The following is an 18,326-nucleotide window of genomic DNA, read 5'->3' on the forward strand; positions in this document are numbered from 1 at the left end:
CCAGGTAAAGGCGGGAGGACACGACCGTGCATCTCAGCCCTCCGAAATAAACAACGGTTTCCTGCAGTGTACCTGCGCGTCTCTTTCAAGCCCAAAAACGTTATTAGAATGTACAGGGTCAGCAAACATGTTAGCAAGGGCTGGCCACCTGACAGAGGGAGGCACACTCTGCTACTCTCACACGGTCTTGTGAAATTCCATTTCTGTCTGCAATTCTGGGATTCAGATAGGCTCGTAGCATTCAAAATTCAAAGTGGATTTCATCTCGGATCTAGAAATAAACTCGGAAGGACAGCCTGCCACTGCTCAGTCCTATAGTTGCTAATGGCTACGGCTACCCAGAAAAACACGTTCATGAGTCCAGAATTAATACTATTTCCTGAGTCCGTTTCCCACAGGTAAAGCAGCAGCTGAACTAACTTACGTGGTCCATGCTTTCCGGCACATTTAACTCCAGATGGGGGAGATAAAAACTGGGAAAAGAGCCCCCACTGCCTGTACCTACACGAACCATGGGCCGGTCACCTGCGCCCGCTGGGGAGCATGCTGCTCCCCCCTGGCGTTGTCCCTGTGGGTAGCTACGCCTGAATCCATTGCTGCCAGCACCCCCCACTTCCCTTTGTCTTCATCAATGTGCTCACTCTGACACTAACCAGCAAACGCGAAGCAAGGACTTTCAGATTCTCCTCTTGGTTCCTATGGCCTCGAACAGGTCCCTGTGTGTGGGGACACCCTAAATCTGAAACATGCAATGCGGCATGAGGATGGCCAACACCAGCGGAAGGCCACAGGCCACAGCGTTACTGCCCAGATATCCCCAAGAACCAACGTGCATGAAGACACGTCACAGCTGACAGAGTACTGTGTGGGAGGGTGACTAGCTCTCTGGGCAGAGATGGGGAGATTCCTTGTGCAGAGTGGACATGTGCAAGAACCCTTGGACTGGGGGGTGGGGGTGCCCCACTATAAAAGCACAGAGGACAGGACGGGCAGGGGACACGGTGATGGGAGGGAACGCAACCAGGAGCAGATGGGACTGGGACTCTGGATCTGGGAATGAACTAAACAGGGTCAAGAGCAGGCCAGCTCCTATGGAAATACAACGGTGAGACACCACCTTCTTTTAAGTTGTCCTGCACTCGCAGGAGCTCTGGGTCCCTCTGCTTGTCACCTCCCGTCCCCCCCGGCCCCAGCACTGCTCCTGTTCCCTCTCCCCAGATTCTTGGCCTCTGGGGAGGGTCTGGCCTGAGTGCCCCGGAGCCCACCAGGGAGCCCACCAGGGAGCCCACCACGGCCTGGACACTCGGGGAGCTGGGGGAGGAAGGAGCCTGGCTAGAAGACAGCAGGGCTTCTGAGTGCTCTGAAGATAAAGCCGGAACTGGGGAGAAAAAACACAGAACTGCTGGTCTGACGTGTTTTCCACTGGACACTGAACAGTGAACCTCCTCGATGAACACAGCCAGGTACGTACCTGAGGTTCCCTGTTTTAGAAAACGGGTCAATACATTCGTCCCTTGATAATATTCGATGAGAAAAAAGCTTCTTCTCTGGGTCTAAAAAACCTTTGAAAAGAAGACAAAACAAGGTCACACATGTGACTGGCTAATGTCCTCCTCTGTGTATAGCGCAGCCCCTTCTGTTTACGACACCAGGACACTAAGCATCCTACTCTGGCACCAGACGCTCTCACCTCTCTTGGTAGGACTGTGATTCACTTACTGTTCCTTTTAACGTGTTTAAGGGCATCTGTCCATTAACCATTTGCTCAATTTAACATGACCTGGAATTTGGCTGAGAACAGAAGACAAGGACTAAACAAAGCTCAGTATTACTCCCCCGGGGAGCGTGGAGTCTGTGCGGGCGATAAACACGTGAACACGTAATTTCCACCCAGCACGCTACGCACAGATGAGGGGCTGGGACCAAGAATTCTGGTTCTGCCACTGTTCAGTTTCCCTGTGCCTCCGGCTGTTTGCAAAGTGAAGCGGCGAACAAGGCGCCCGGCAGCCTCGCACACTTACTCTGACAAGTCCACCGTGTGCTCTGGAGATCTTTTTAGGGTGCATCCCATCAGCGCGTAGACGTGACACGGTGGCCCACCTCTGAAGCCCACTGCTGGCAGACAGCACATTGAGCAGGCCAGCCTCCCGTCCACCTCCCCAGCAGGACCGAGAGACCACACATGTGACTCACACATCCTGTCAGAGGCGTCCCAGTGCTCTGGTGTCTGCGCATGGGGCCCGCCACGCCGCAGGGGAGGGCTGCCACCTCCAGCTGTTTACATCTGTGGGATCCCCATGCCATCCGCATTTACTAACAGCGCTCACTCCGACGGGAAATGTTACAAACACGCATTCTTACTAAATAAAGAACGTGCAAATTCTCTACGGACACTGATGCCACTCGGTGGCTAAACCTGAAGCTTACTCACAGAAGTCTTAGTCTCTACAATGAAATAAAGAAAAGCACCCCAAGCTCTTAATCGTTCCAACAAAACAGGTCTATCCTAATTATACTAAAAATATACATTCTGTGAAAATGGTAACTCAAAATTAAAAGTTGACAGGATGAAGAAGCTATGGAAACTGTGGTTGTTAAAAACCATGGCAGGGCCTCCAACTGTCCTCTGTCAACGAGCAAATCCACCCACCTGACACCAAGCTCAACTCCCCCAGCCCCAGCGACCTGCCCTCCGAAGGCCCAACCACCTCAAAGCCACGTGGGACACGCGTCCCATGGGCTTCCTCCCAAGTCCTCTTGTGTGCGTGACGCCATTGCCGATGCTGGAGGCGGCCGCCCAGCCGCGGTGGCTCTCCTGGCCTGTGGCAAGGGGTACTTCCTGTGACGTGTCTGCATGTGCTGGGACGTGGGAATTCTAAGGTACAGAGCACAGCCTGACATAGGGAAGAGGCAGACTGCCCAAGGGCCCTGGGAACGTCCTCTCAGCCTCCAGGGCGCCCCACCCCCCAGGTGCGTCTACCTAACTCAGTATCATCTTCACTACCTCTCTGTGGACCCTGCTGACGGAGATCCGGGGAGACGCCACAGCTCCAGAGGTGAAGGCCCAAGTCATCCTGTGGCCAGGAGACAAAGCCCAAAGGGGGCACCTGAGGACCTGACCGCTCTTTCGGCTTGGGGTGCTGTCAGTCGACTGCCCACACCACTGGTGTGCAGGTTCCATGGAGTGGGGACACCAGGCGGCCAGCCACTCAACAAAGGCAAACAAGATGACGGGACTTCAACACACGGCCGCCGTGCTCAGGATGAAAATTACAAAGGTGCCATGTGTTGAAGGGGAATTCGGAAGTCATTTCTCCACCAACAAAGGCCAAGACCAACCAGTAAAAACATTTCAACGTAGAAGTACTTCATGTGGCCACCCTGGAATGAACATAAACATGGTGTCGTGGCCAGCGTCTGATGCAGGTGCCAACGTCCATGGACGGTCAGAGTGGACTGGAGCCCTGCCGTCCCCAGGCAGAGCTGCCACCGGCTGCAACACCTCGCCGCCAGGGAGGCCTGTGCACACACTGCCCAAGCGCAGCACCAACACTAAATCAGCGCGTCACTCACGTACAACGAGAGCCACAGCCAGGCTGCCTGCGCTCCAGGGCTCAAGTACAGACGGACACCAGCAACGTGGCTCCGGGGGGTTTCCAAACCACTTAATGGAACAACCTCAAGTATGCTCACACAGGAAGTTTCTCCTCTTCTACCTACCTGCAGTCCTGAGCAACTTTCAAACCGGCCCACTGCGTGCCCGACCCCAGCGCGAGCAGCCCACGCATTTGGGGAAGCAACGGCTAGCTCTGGGACTGAACCGAGTTTGGGAGAGCTGGATTTTCCCCCTCCATCTTTAAGGGCGTCACTGAAAGTAACGCTGTGGACAATGTTCACGCAACACTCAACGAATACAGGGCGACCGAGGGCTGAGCCACCCACCTGCGATGGTGTGGGCATACAGCCGGCTCCCGAACGTGAAGACGTGCAGCTCGTAGAGCCTGGCAATCTTCTCCAGGAACTCCCTGCAGTGAGGACGCACACGGGTGTGCAGCATCGGCTCGCCCCGGCCCAGCTGGAAGTGAAAGATGCCCTGGAAAAACACACATGCCCATGAGAAGGCAGGAGCCGCCCGGGACGGCACCTCCAGACCGTGCCCCCCCCGCCCGTGGTAGCCACCCACGACCAGCACCCACGGTAACTACGGAGCGGACTGTGCCTTCTTAGTTGCTGAAGGACAACTGAGGTAACCACCCTGTTACCACGGGCTTCAGCGATGTCGCCAGATCCTCACGCTAACAATTTCGTCCGCGGTCTTTTTCTGGTAAGGGGTAAAGCAAGTGTCCCTGAGTGACAGCGTGCGTGTCTGGTTCCTCAAGCACAAACTCCTGCTGAGTAGCTGAACCACAGCAGGTCACCCAGAACAGATGTCCAGGGACCCATCGACAGCGTCCCCGGGGCAGCGACAGGAGTAAACCACGTGATTTAGTCTAGCTCCCCGACTGTTGCAACATGCAGGTTTATTAACTCACAAATATAGCACAAAAGCTGACGTGGTATTCCAAACTCCCTTCAGTAGACACGTAAAATTAGTAATAGCAATCTGCTTACACGTGGTTAACAAACAAGTAAGTTTACTTTCCTAAGGAAGCTAAACTTTGATCTTTTTAATCCTGTTTATCATTAATTTCCTCAGTAAAAATATGCTGAACTGAAAAAAAAAGGTAAGTGACCCTGGTCCTTAGTAACTTTTGACTAGCTCTAAACTAGTCAGCCCTCTCACGACGCAGCTGCTCTGTGGAAACACGTGGAAGTGTGGCATTCTAGAATCTCGGTCCCCCTGCTCCACAAGTGCAGTGGAAATGTCCTTAAAAACACAAGTTTGGCTCTCCAGAGTTCAGAATGCAACACATCTTTCTAGCTGTGGTGAGCGGCTGCCGGAGTGCCTGCCTGGCAGGGGCAGAGGTGAGAACGGAACCCACCACGGCCAGCCGGAGCCGAGGCCTGTCCACGCGGACGGAGGAGGCCCTCAGCTTGTACATCACGCAAGCGAGGAACACGCTTGTCACAGCGAGTGCACACTTTTATGGAACAAATTAAAAGTGCCAACTTCAAAGGCACAATAAACCCCCAGCCAGGTGGGGCAACAAACACGGAACATACATGCGGCAGGTACTTCTCTACATCAAGTCCCCCGGCTCTTGAACACACTCACACACGGGAACACACGTGCAGCAGGTACTTGTCTACACCAAGTCCCCCGGCTCTTTAACACACTCGCACACGGGAACACACGTGCGGCAGGTACTTGTCTACACCAAGTCCCCCGGCTCTTGAACACACTCGCAAAGCAGGGTAGTTGTCATAAATGAAACAACCTCGAAGGACTTCCAAACACTTCACGTCACACACACAAACATACACCCACACGGGATCTCTCGATACACAGAGACGGCTGAGGCAGCTCAGCAGCACACGCTGCTTCACGGGAGACGGGACTGAACCCGAGTGAGAAGAACTCCACTGCTCACAGCTGTCAGGACAGCCCCGCACCGTCCGCAGCGTGCGGTAAGGAGGCAGAACCCCATTGCCTGTGGGACTGATGGAGACGGTCCACACGGACGCTGCTACCACTGCGTCTGTTTACGAAGCCAAACCTCTTTCAGGCCAAGTTTGTAACAAAACCCTGATGACACGCAGCTGTCACTGAATGCTGTGACCAAACCTCTCCTGTCCTTCCATCCCCGGCTGCCGGCCTGGCCTCAGCACTCCTGTCAGAGGCCTTCCCACGGGGCTCAGCCACCATCAGGAATCGCTATCTGCAGATGCTGACGACCTGACGTCTAATATAGAGTCTTATGCATCGACTGCCCAACGGCAAAGAACTCTAAAATGACTTTCTGTGTTGGTGGGGCCTCATTTGTTAATGACAGTATAAGCTGGTCTCACTCTTCAGAGAGCCAGCTGTAACAGGAATTCGTAAATGCCTTCTGAAGGGGGCAGAAGAAAGTCAGCTTCTCAGGGTCCATACCAAGGAAAAGAGGTGGAATGTGGGAAGAGTTTCAATGTGGACTTAAATAGGGTTCCATCCTTGACCCTTTACTTTTCTCTGAAAAATTAATTTCCCCAGAGAATCCCACCCTGTATCTGCAGTCTCTCAAGTACAGACCCAGGACTCACCTGTACCCCTACCCCCAATATTTCAGATACTCCTGGAAGTATCCAACACCAGCTCATCGTCCCCACCAAGACTGTTCCTCCTTTGCTGTCCACCCCGCTGTCTGCCCCCGGGACTCAGGTCTTCCAGGTCCCAAACCCTCAACCCTCCCAACTAACTCGGCCATGTGTGGACCTGGCAATAGTGGGGCCGAGTGAGCCAGGAGGCGGGAGTGTGCTCCGTGCCTCCCAGTGAGGACCAGCCTTGGGGACACAACCCCAGCAGCGTGGGCCTTGGGATCCTGTCCCTGCCAGCCTGCCCAGCCCCAAGAAGCGCTCACTTTGTTGGACATCTGCTGGCAGTGTTGTTCCGTCGTGTGGATCAGCGTCTGGTCCAAGTCCACCATGAGCACCAGCTTTCTGTTTCGATGCAGCCGCTGCTGGTCTTCCCGTCCCAGCTTCTCAGCTTGCTAAAGTTAAAGTAAAAAGGAAAACCATGAAGTAAGTGTATCTGGATCCAAAACCAAATCCAAATTTGTCAGGAAAAACAGAAGGCATTGGAGAGGTGTTCTTTGCTGGTCTCCGCACCAGCACCAGGGCAGCCCCACCGTGTGCTAATACAGCACCCGGGGGCCACACGGCCTGCACCCCCCCCCCCCACCTCCCGAGCCACTTCCGTTTGGTCCTGTGGCTGCTGAGGACACGAGGATTTCTGATCGTAATTCTGTAACTTAACGTGTTAACCAATGAAAGAGGAGGCGAAAGAAAGCAGCTGAGTCCGTCAAGTTTGTTTGAACGCAATGAGCTGCAGAATGAAAGGAAGAGGCAGGAAGCTGAGGTTGGAGGAAAATGGCCAACTGTGAAGCAACAGGCAGGCGGCAGGGGTGTGGCGGCACCGTCTCAGCCCTCCAGGGATGCCACTTCACCTCAGCAGAGACCCAGGTGGGTCTTGGAGACGGTGTGGCACACCGTGGCCTATGGGGCCAGCGTGGGACTCTCCTCTGGGAGGGGGCCCCGGCCAGCAGCCCGTGTTTTGGGGTGCGCATCACTTCTGCCTCCTCACTTCAGTTCCCGTTGCTACAGACAGGCGCCTGTCCTGCTCAAGTCAGCCACGAGAATGCTGCGTCTGCCGCCGAGAGGGGCTACGGACACAGACCAGCGGTAATCCTGTCACCGCAGGAACAGTGGGGGACCCTTTCTTCTCTCCTTATCCCCCAACTTCCCAGGTCTGTGTCTCCGTCTCTCTCTCTCACTCAGATACTCTTCTGTATTTACATTTGTTTAAAGTCCAGTAATTCAGGAAAATCAGAATCCTGTATCGGCATTTTGTCTTTCCCACAGAAAAATAAAGCGGGTACGTATCATTCAAAAGCACAAATCTGACAGAATTACAACACTGAGAAACGTCTCCCCTACTTACAAAAACGGGCAGCTCTGAAACTGCCTCATAGGAAGACAAGAGCCCAGCTTCCACATCACTCGTGGGAGGCTCCGTCCTGGTGCCTGCGCCCCCGCCCCCCGCATCCCTGGCCCATGAAAACGAGGTGTCAGGACACCTCTGACCAACACTGCCCGTGAGACTCTTAAAATGCATGAGAACTGAAGACTGTTCTGAGCACACACACCTGCCGCCCCACGGATGCCGCTCTGCGTGCTTTTCTGCGAGGACTCGTGCAGCACGTCCCCCCCTGCCCCCTCACTCCACCAGCTCTGCCAGTGGCAAGTGCCTCTCAAACCCGACACTTCCCCCTCGTGCACAGCTGGCCGCTCCCACCTGCTCTCAGCCCTAACACTCTTCTCACAGGGCATCGATGCCCTCCCCTCATCCCCACCCCTGCAGCTTCCAGTGGCTTCCCGCCTTCCCGTCTGTCAGCCTCCCGCTCTGCACCAGGGGACCACGAGCCACAGCGCCCCACAGAGCTCCCGACTCAGGGGCAGCGGGGCCGGCATCTCCCCAGGAGGCAGACCCCTTTGGGAAAGAAAGAAACATGTGCAGCCTTCCGTACCACAGGCAGAAAGCACGTGCCACACAAACCGCCCGTCTCCCCAGGGGCTGTCTCAGAAGCCATCATGCCGACAGGCCTGGTACATTCCCCAGCCACCCTCTGCACAGTGAGAGAGACCCACAGAGACTCCCTGCTGTTCTCAGGAAATTTCAGACTTGGCCTCTGCCAGACGCAGGCCTTACCTCGGAGCTCACCATCAGCTCTGGGACACTGTGCACCATCGACACCGTGGCCGTGGACAGAGGCACCTGCTGCTGCCCGTTCTTACTCTGCAGCCTGCACACGAGAGAAGGCACACTGAGATGAACACCTGGAACTGACCAAGTACGCACAGAATGTGAGCGGGACTGCGGGGTAAGATTCTCATCTACGCTTCAGGTGATGCTCGATCTCACTCTGCTGGCAGCTGCTGAAATGTCATCTGATGTCTGAAAGCAGACAGGAAAGCTCTCACCAAGAGCTCACGAGGATCTCCCGGAAATGAACTGTGATGGCCACGCTGGAACAAGAAAATACAGGACAGTCCACACTGCTCTGCACATCTAATGAGGGTGACCGCCTGCTGCTGGTGGTAAAGGAGCCCAGGCAGCGAGGTGGAGGGCCGGGGCGGACCCGGGAGCCGTGAGGTGCAGGCCAACCGCGGATGCACAGTTTGCTTGGCTGCAAGGGAAAAGCAAACCCACTATGCCTGGGTGCGCATCAGACACACTCCAGTGCTTTCAGAACTTAACCAGAAAGGACGCCTCCCTGGGAGACAGAACTGAGTTGCCAGATAAGGAGGGTGCCTGCCATCTGCTGCCGGAGGTGGATGCCCCTTCGAATCTGTAGGTGACCCCCTCTCAAGCACCCAGAGGTACCACCTTTCACCCGAGAGCTGCCAGTACTTACTGGGTTAGGTCTTGGCCACACTCAGCACACAAGCCTTTCATGACAACAGGGTGGCTACATCCTTCCAGACGCACCAGAACCACCCTAGAAACAGAGATGAAAATGGTCCCAAATTAGGAAGGTAAGAAGTACGATCCCTTGGTTTACCACACGACCATAGGGGATATACAGAGCCCGAGGTCCGGTAACGATTCTGCTAGCGACTTCCACCCAGCTCCCGGCAGGTCACACCCCCCTACAGGGCTCCGCCTCCCCGGGGCCTCTCTCATGCAAACACGGCTGGAAGAGCCAGGGATGTCCTGTCAGGAGAGGAGACTCGGGAGATTATTAAGACTTGGGATACATTCTGATAACAATTCATAAACACGGAAGCTTATGTTCATACAGCAAGGAGCAACCTGGTATAATACCTACAAACGATAAACGTTGTCTCCCATATGTCACCCCCAGTCTACAGAGAAGCTACGCTTCACTGAAATTGTTCAGAACTACTATTATATTTCTGTTTTACCAACGCAGAAATGGCAATTTCCTGCGTGCGCTAGTATCAAGCTCTCGTCCGAAGTGGGGCAACTGGCACACACAGCAAGGCTGTGTGGTCAGAGCACCACCGCCGAGTCAGAGCTCTGGGGAAATAACTCGGTACCATGGGAGTCTGCTGATCCCACAGAGCCTCACCTAGATCCGGGAACCCAGGCACCTTCAGGCCAGCGTCTGTGAAGAGGGGCCTTTCTGGGTGCTTCCTCACAAAGGCCACAGACCAGAGAGACACCGTGAGGTCCGAGAGTCGGCCCACCAGTGAGTGCCGCACACTTCTCCTTCCTCACCCATACCGCCACAGAGGACTTTCATGGGCTCACAGAGGTACCAAATGGGTACCCGGTACCAGGGGCACCACCCCCTCTTCCACAACCAGGCTTGCTGCCCCGTGTGTCCACAGCCTGGCAGCATGCTCGACCCCAAACCTCGGTGCTGGCATTCTTCAGGGAGGTGCTCTCCCATCTTTAGCACCCTTTAAACCGCTGGCTAGAATCTGCCCACCTCCCCAGTCTTCAACCAAGCCGCCCCTGCAGCGGACCACACCACTCCTCAGAACCTTCCCCGTCTGTATGGCACCTGCTCGAAGAGGTCTTCTTGCTCCAGGTTCCTGTCCGTCTGACGCTGGGGATCTATGTGCCAAGGAGTCCTGTCCCCCCCCCGGACCCCCCCCCGGCTCACGTCCGCCTCCTCCGGGTAGCCTGCATTTCTTCCACCTTCCACCACCAGCTTCTGTGCTGCTGGTGTCGGAGCTGCTAGTTGGGTCTGGCTTTGGGACCACGGCCCAGCTGGCTTTCTCCACTTAACTGGCTCTGTAGCACTTCGCCCAACCAAGGCCAGTCCCCGCTCAGATGCCCACGTGAGAGCCCCTTCACCCTCCTTTCTGACCGCACACCACCCCCTCCGAGCGGCTGCCGGGGTCCAGGCCTCTCAGATCACAGCCCTCACGGCAGGCACCTCCGAATCAGCCCTTGCTCGGACACAAGACACACACCCTCCCGGGGAGTTGTCTGCAGAGCAGCCCACCTTGCAAACAACCTGCAATTTGGACTCTACCTGCTGGGGCCCCTTCCTTGCCCATCCTGGTCCCCTGCCTGCAGGAGGGGAAGCAACAGGCCCAGGAAGGCGGCCGTCTTGAGAGGATAGGAGCAGAGCCAGCAAGAGGACTGACTTGCACTTTCCCCAAAGTCAAAGGTGTCTATCAACTGTTGGCTAATGGGTTTTTGAAGGGTTTGTCAGGCCTTCTGGAACCTGGCAAAAATCTGCTGTTTGCCCCCTGGAATGCTGGGGGTAGGTTTTATGAGAAACAGAGTAAACTGGTTCATTCACCAGTCTTCAGGGTTTACAAACACTGATGTTGCTTGCATTTTAATGACAGATTCTGGGGACCCACTACCGCGGAAGAGCGCAGTCTGCACAAGCACCGCAGACGGAGGGGTTCCGGTCTCAGGCGCAGTGTGACCTGGTGGCCAGGCCTGCAGACACTGCCCCTTCCTCTGTGCCCACAGCAGACAGATGCGAAACGTACACAACAGTCTGCATTTATTCACTTTACTCATTTCTACACTAAAACCCGACTTGTGGATTATTTTTTCAGGAACACCAAAAAATGGACTAGGAAGATTTCACCAATCTTTCCTAAAATGTTAACCTGAAGATGCAGCTGGTGCCTCTAGCTCAACCAATAAACAGGTCGAAACAGTTCGTGCAGTACGTGTTTCCATTCTGTAGTCAGCTCTTTTCATTTTCTTAACAGTGTTTTTCGAAGATAAGGTTTTAAATTTTGATCCAGTTCAATTTATCAGATACTTTGTGTTCTTAAGAAATCTTTGTCGGGCACCTGGGTGGCTCAGTCGTTAAGCGTCTGCCTTCGGCTCAGGTCATGATCCCGGGGTCCTGGGATCGAGCCCCCCATCGGGCTCCCTGCTCCGGGGGAAGCCTGCTTCTCCCTCTCCCTCTCCCCCTGCTTGTGTTCCCTCTCTTGCTGTGTCTCTTTCTGTCAAATAAATAAATAAAATCTTTATAAAAAAAAAAAAAAAAAAAGAAATCTTTGTCTTACCCAGATCACCAAGATTCAAGGGGAACCCCAAGGGGGTGGGGCGACTAATTCTAGAGGATTAACTGTCCTCCAGCAGGTGGAAGCTTCTAAGACAGCTCCCACAAGGTGACAGGAAGCAGGGGGGGGGGGGGGGGGGGGGGGGGAGGAGCAAGGCCACGCCACACAGGTGAGGGACACTAGGCTTCAGATCCCCCAGCTAAGAGCACGCTGAAAGTGGCGGCTTGGATACCAACGGGTCTGGAACCTGCAGGTGGTGCTGGGAAGGGAGCCAGGGGTGGGGTGAGCAGACAAACTCTAAATGCAAAAGTGCAGGCAGGAGATGCTGGGAGAAGTGTGAACCAAGAGACAAAGAAGTGCCGTGGACACTCTCGGACGTTCCCGAACACACCTGCCAGGAACAGATACAGAAAGGACCAGTAAGTCCGCCTGGAGAACAGAGCGAGGGGAGCACAGCCTGTCCTGGTGGATACCCAGAGCTGTGTGCACCAGCAGCCCCCACCCGCAGGAGAGCAGGGACAGCCGGGGAGCAGGCACAGGGAGGCCCCTGCTCTCAAAGGTACTTGGGACAAGTCCAATCACCCCAAGGCCTGAAGAGAATATTTAATGTTGACAATGACTATCACAGGAGACAGTACCACACAAAGCTTCTACAAGGACTCCCTCTGTGGTGATACGACATGTGTGTCTCGGTCATATGACACGTGTAAGAGATACACGGATCCCTCACACATCAACTTAATCCCTCATAAACTGCCTTCATTTCAAAACTCAACGTCTCCTCTCCTTGACATGAGTCACCCATAGTGTTGGGAGCTCAAACTCCACATTTGTGAATATTAACAGAGGATTTGCTAAATTTAAGCACGAGGTCTCCACTTGGAATTCATCCTGGCAGTGCGTGTCCCATTTCGCCTCATGTGGCGGTGGGCTCAGCACCGGTGGGTGAGTCCACGCAGGAAGGGTGTGGGGAGAGCAGGTGGTATGCATTCATCCAATGCAAAACAAAACATCATGCAATTTTCACAGAGTACCCAAGTCTGAAGACACCATGTGCTACAATCTAGCAAAGTGGGCCCCAAACCAAGCAGCATCCCACTAGAAACCCACCCTGTCAAACCCACCGTGTCATACACCCATCCATGCAGGATGCTAAGACCACACCTGCCAGGTTAGGGGAGGAAGTGTTTAAAAACACAACATCATCTCCACTCACAGGGTAGGAGCCCTAGGTCTTCAGAGAAATGTTTCTGACAAACGTTGGCCAAAGAGAAATAAAAGATGCCGTGTGCTGCCGCCAAGCCACCCGGGCCTGTGCGGTTTCTGGAATTTCTGCAGCCCAGGGAGGATGGCAGGCGAGGCCTGAGGCTCAGAGCGGCACGCTGGACTGGACCGGACCACACAGGCCGCGCAGCTCATGACAGTTTGTGACTACCCCCAAAAGACTCAGAATGAACTGTTTGTCCCACCTAGCCACATGGATACGCACACATGGTCCAAAGTACAGCATCTCAAAAACATCCAGTTTTAATGAAAAGGAGAGTAAAGGGACTGCATTCTTTGTCTGAATTAAAAGATCATTCAGAATGGTTTTGCAGGGTCAGAGCGGAGTACGACATTATCCAGTGGACTACTTCTCCTGCATCTTTGCATGGGCCAAAAGAATTCTCAAAAAAGTGAAGGAATGGCCAAGAGAGAGGGAAAGAGTATTTTTAAAAAAGTAACAGTAATGTCCTTTTTCAGTATAAGATGATTTCATTTTTGCAGATACTGATGCAAGACAGGGATGAAAGGGTTAGTGTTTCTACCCTCAACCCAACAAACAGCCACCAGTGCCACACCCTAAGGGGAGTGGCAGGCTGTGACATCTAGAGAAAATACTTCAGCCAAGGAGACCAGCCCCAGAAGGTCACGTCAGTCACCAATAAATGTTAACTTTCCTGGTTTGTCCTTGAAAAAAAATCCATAGGAAAATCATAAAATGCAATTTCTGAAGAAGTTATTTTCCCCCAAATACACAAACTCTTGAATCTTTTGTATGCATCGGCTTTCGTGTCTGCTCTGACGGGAAGGCCAGAGGGCACGGGGTGGGGGGGGGGGGCGCGGCGGTATCAGAAAGAGCAGGGGGTGAGGAAGGTGGGTACCCTGAACTCTGTGCTCGTAGAAGCCATCCCCGTTAAATGCTGGGTCTGACCCTTCCCTTCTCCTTACAGATTAGGAGAGCTCAAGGCCCTCCTCCAAACGCCACACACAGAGCTTAGTGTATGAGTGCGCGGGGGAAAACGTATTTTGTGCACCCAGATCCTGGTTCCTAAATGTCATTCTCCATTAAAAGGAAGCAGGACTTCTTGGAGAAATGGGTGATTCCAGGGCTCGGGAGCAGGAGCCTCAGTACCATTTGTGTCAGAAAACATGGCCACGCTCTCAGACCGACGGGGCCTCACCACAGGGGTCAGCTCGACGGGCTCCCACTGGCCAAACCTGGGACAACTGGAGCAGTTGCAGTCCCTTTACTCTCCTGGGACAATAAGAACCCAAGAGTCCACACTGTTAAATTAATTGTTCTTATAGGAGAAAGCCAATCCAGAAATGAAGATGAACAACAGACTTAAGAATGTCACCACTGGACAATCCTGATAAAAACAAAAATACAGGAGATTCAGACAAGAGTCATCAAGATGCCAGAAACGATGGGTGACCATTTGATGCGAGAATTTAAGATATTTACTGAGGAAGAAAGTATCTCTCACAAGATACTTAGCAATTACACCAGGAAAATTAGTAAGTTTTCACTACAGCCGCCACCTAACAAACCAGAACGGGACAAACTGAGGCCACCTGCTGCCTGATGGGCCCGCTCAGGACACACAGGCGCTCTGGCAACTCCTGCCCAAATGTACACCACAGTGCGAACTGACAGCCAGTCTGCAAAACCACCAGCTGATTATGAGAAGAAAAAGGAGGAACCACCCAAGGTTAGAGACCCAGGAGCTCTGACAGCTGAGCCTAACACACGATCTGGGGTTTCTTTTGCTTCCAAGGACAATACTGGCCCATGAGGGAGATCCAATGAGCAGAAAATAGCCCTGCATGGACATTATTTCTGATTCTGATCATTGTACCACGGTTAGGTAAGAGAATTTTTTTAGGAAATTGAAATATTTAGGGATAAAGTGCATCACATCTGCAACTTACTCCTCAACCTCAGGAAGAAAAATACCACATGTGGAGGGGGAAGAAAGGTAAAGCAGATATGGCAACATGCTGACCTTTGGAAAATCCGTGTGACACTTATATGAGAAGTCTTGGTACTACTCTTGCAACTTTTCTCTAGGTCTGGAATTATGTCCACAAAGAAGCACAAAGGTACACCAGCTTTGTGACTACTGCAGGGGCAGGTGAGGTGCCAGCAACAGGGCGCAGAGCAGCGGCGGCAGCTGAAGCACCCCCACTGCCTGTCATTCAAGCTGGGCCCACGCGGAAGTGAGAGCCAGGACAGAGCCACTTCAGAGCACGCCGGCCACCTCCGGCCTGGTGACTGAAGGCGTGCTTGTCAGAGACAAGACCCAAAGCATCTGAAGAAACTAAAATAAAAACAGACGACCCATTCCCAGTGCCACGGAAAAACTACAAACAGAGCTACTGAGATTCCACAAAGCAATTCTGTACAGAATTCTCTTAAACCTGTATGCACCTCCACTGTGGCCTCCTAGGACTTATTTGACGAAACTCCATTTTCCTAACATGCCTCAAAAGCAAGTGGCACCACCACACCCAGACCCGCCTGCACTGCTGGGTTACACAGGCAGGGAAGGACTCCCAGCCTCGGGGAGGCCAAGCGCCTCCCTGGCCTCAGAATTTCAACATTGTCTCCAGGATGCACCCCAGAGTGCTGCTAAGTTCTTCAAAATAGCATGCCGGCAACTTTAAATGCTTCCAGCCTTAAACAGCAATAGCCACCCCGCCCCCATGCTCAGATGAAAAGCACTGCAGGGGACATACGGTATCAGCTAACACACAAGGCAGACTGAACTCCATCATCCCACCAACTCACAGCCAGCACAAGAGACCAATCAGATGGGAGGAAACTAGCAGCACCCACAATTCAAAGCACCACCATAAAACCATGAACGTCTTCTAAAAGTTTCTTCAAAATACAAAGACTAAACAGGTCAACATTTAGATCAAGTTTGTGAAGTTCTAAGGAATTTTATAAATATAAAGTGCTAAGTGAGAAATATTTAAGATCTAGCTACAGTCTTTAGAAATTATATTTACCTTTTAAGATATTACACAAATACTTTGAAATTGATTTGTTCTACTTTGTCTAGATTCTCACTCCCCTAAATAAAAAAAAAAGCACTTTTTCTGAGACAACTGATATATTACTTCCTTTGTTACCACTTTTGGCTTTACTATCAGTATTTATGCCATTCAAAAAACGATGTATGAAGTTAAAGATTTGCCCATTCCTCTGTAACCAGATATTTGATTTCATATACTTTGAAATTAACTTTTTTCTTTTAAGATTTTATTTATTTATTTGAGAGAGAGAATGAGATAGAGCGAGCATGAGAGGGGGGGGAGGGTCAGAGGGAGAAGCAGACTCCCCGCTGAGCAGGGAGCCCGACGTGGGACTCGATCCCGGGACTCCGGGATCATGACCTGAGCCGAAGGCAGTCCGCTTAACCAACTAAGCCACCCAGGCGCCCCTGAAATTAACTTTAAACATGAAAATGGAAATAAATACGGTGATGCATGCTACCATCTATTGAAACCTACCCATCAGTTTTTAGGTAGACCAAGCTTCAAAGCCCATTTGGTCCAAAGGTCTTTATTTAAAGGATTAGACAAGATACCTAAAAATCTAAAGAACTGCAATAAAATTAAATCATGCATGCATATAGAATTAAGTAGATAAAAAGGCCAATGGTTTTCTGGTTAAGTGAAAACTGGAAAAAAACCAAAAAAATTCATTTGAAGTGGATTCAATTAAATGAAGTGACAATTTCCCCCATTTTAGACATAAATGTCTTTTAACGGCATAATCTTTTTTTTAAAGGTATTTTTTAAGGTTTTATTTATTTATTTGTCAGAGAGAGAGAGAGAGAGAGCGCGCGCATGCACAAGCAGGGGGAGCGTCAGGCAGAGGGAGATGCAGGCTTCTCATTGAGCAAGGAGCCAGGGATCCTGGGATCACGACCTGAGCCAAAGGCAGATGCTTAACTGACTGAGCCACCCAGGTGTCCCCGGAGTAATCTTTTAAATAGTGCAGATGTCAACAGAGAAGGATAAGATCATTTAACTAAAAGAATGTTCTAGTTCATCAAGGTGGTTCACTATTGGGTTGGAAAAGTAGTTTCCTTACTTCCAAGGCAAGCCCTCTACAGATAAGTATTGTAGTGCACCAGTGAGCTGCGCTTAGAATTTAAAACCCCGCACAACCTAACTTTAGAATCTCAGGCTGTTCAGTTTTCTTTATGAGTTTCTCTGAGATTTTTTTGTTCTAACACCTACAAAGCGTGCATGGGACAGTTGTGCTTGGTCAGTGATGCTGGAACCCTCCTCAGCAGCACTCACCCCAGACCCTGGCTGATGCAGACATTCTTCTGTAGACAGACTACGGGGCACAGAAGGAACTGGACAGATGTCAGTTACAGATACCTACCCCCCCACCCCCTTCAGTCCTAAGCCACCACCAGACGTGTCCCCAGATTATTTCATATATCCTCCTTTGGGACTTCACTGCCTCCCAGTGAATGATATCAGACATAAAAGCAGACAGGTGGGAAGGAAGGACATCATTAGGTAAACTGATCATTAATAGATTAAGTTTCGGACACATCATGCCACGTCAGAATATTTTCAAGTCAAAATATTTTTAATCACGTGGAAATTATAAAGACAGATACGTACCCTCATTCTATCTACTTCCCCACACTGGGACTCTCTGGATGCAACATGGTCTAAGGAGAGAGCAGCATGGCATAGGACGACGATGAGAAGCCTCAGCAAGGTGAGGTGCTGGGCACGTCAAAACCCCCTGGGACCCCAGTGCCCTCCCTCCCTCCCTCCCTGTCAGAGGAGGAGGGATACAGTTCCTACCTCTACCTGAGAGCAGGTACAAAACATACAGGTCAGAATGATAGCCTAGCGATTATTTCAACTACAGCCAGAAGCAGTTCCTACAGCTAAGTGTTTGTTGCCTGAGAATAACCGCTGATGTGTCAGAGAAATCCCACCACTGCCAGTGATGATGAAGACAGCAAGGACAGCTCCAAGCAGGTGAGCCTGGCTGTGCTAGTGCTTTACCCGCATCTCCAGGAGAAATACTATCATCAGACTGTGGAGAGCCTCATGATGAACCACAGCAGCAAGATACCCTAAATCTCAAACACCAAAAACACAAAAAGGAAAGAACTTCTCAGCACCGAGAGCTTGTCATCAGGTTAGTTACCTGGTTGACTGGTGAGATTAACGTACAGGGTTACTCTGCTTTGCTAGTCTGGCTGATGTGATCAAAGCACGGCACATGGAGTTTCTAACTAGCTGCAACTAGTCCCTGATCTGCCTGGGCCCTACTGGCCTTTTCTGGATAACTGGAGGAAGAGCAGGAAGGGAAGAACCCTTCCCCTCAGGAATCTTCTACACAGTGACACACCAGCACTGGGCTTCATCTCCCC

At 52.1% G+C, this 18,326-nt stretch overlaps 1 protein-coding gene across 2 annotated transcripts in view; it reads right to left on the reverse strand.

Moving 5' to 3' along the window:
- CTDP1 (CTD phosphatase subunit 1) overlaps positions 1-18,326 on the reverse strand; it is a 53,273-nt gene that overhangs the window by 33,443 nt on the left and 1,504 nt on the right. Inside the window, exons 2-6 of one of the 2 annotated variants that reach the window (XM_021686172.2) lie at positions 9,051-9,134; positions 8,345-8,438; positions 6,498-6,626; positions 3,943-4,093; positions 1,472-1,562 (exon numbers count right to left, since the gene is read on the reverse strand). In XM_021686172.2, coding sequence (XP_021541847.2) covers positions 1,472-1,562; positions 3,943-4,093; positions 6,498-6,626; positions 8,345-8,438; positions 9,051-9,134 — 549 coding nt within the window. Of the gene's footprint in view, positions 1-1,471; positions 1,563-3,942; positions 4,094-6,497; positions 6,627-8,344; positions 8,439-9,050; positions 9,135-18,326 lie in introns of those variants that run through there. The other variant, XM_021686173.1, reaches the window with a different exon arrangement.

This window comes from Neomonachus schauinslandi, chromosome 14 (genome assembly GCF_002201575.2).
Source record: "Neomonachus schauinslandi chromosome 14, ASM220157v2, whole genome shotgun sequence".
Classification (NCBI taxonomy): Eukaryota; Metazoa; Chordata; class Mammalia; order Carnivora; family Phocidae; genus Neomonachus; species Neomonachus schauinslandi.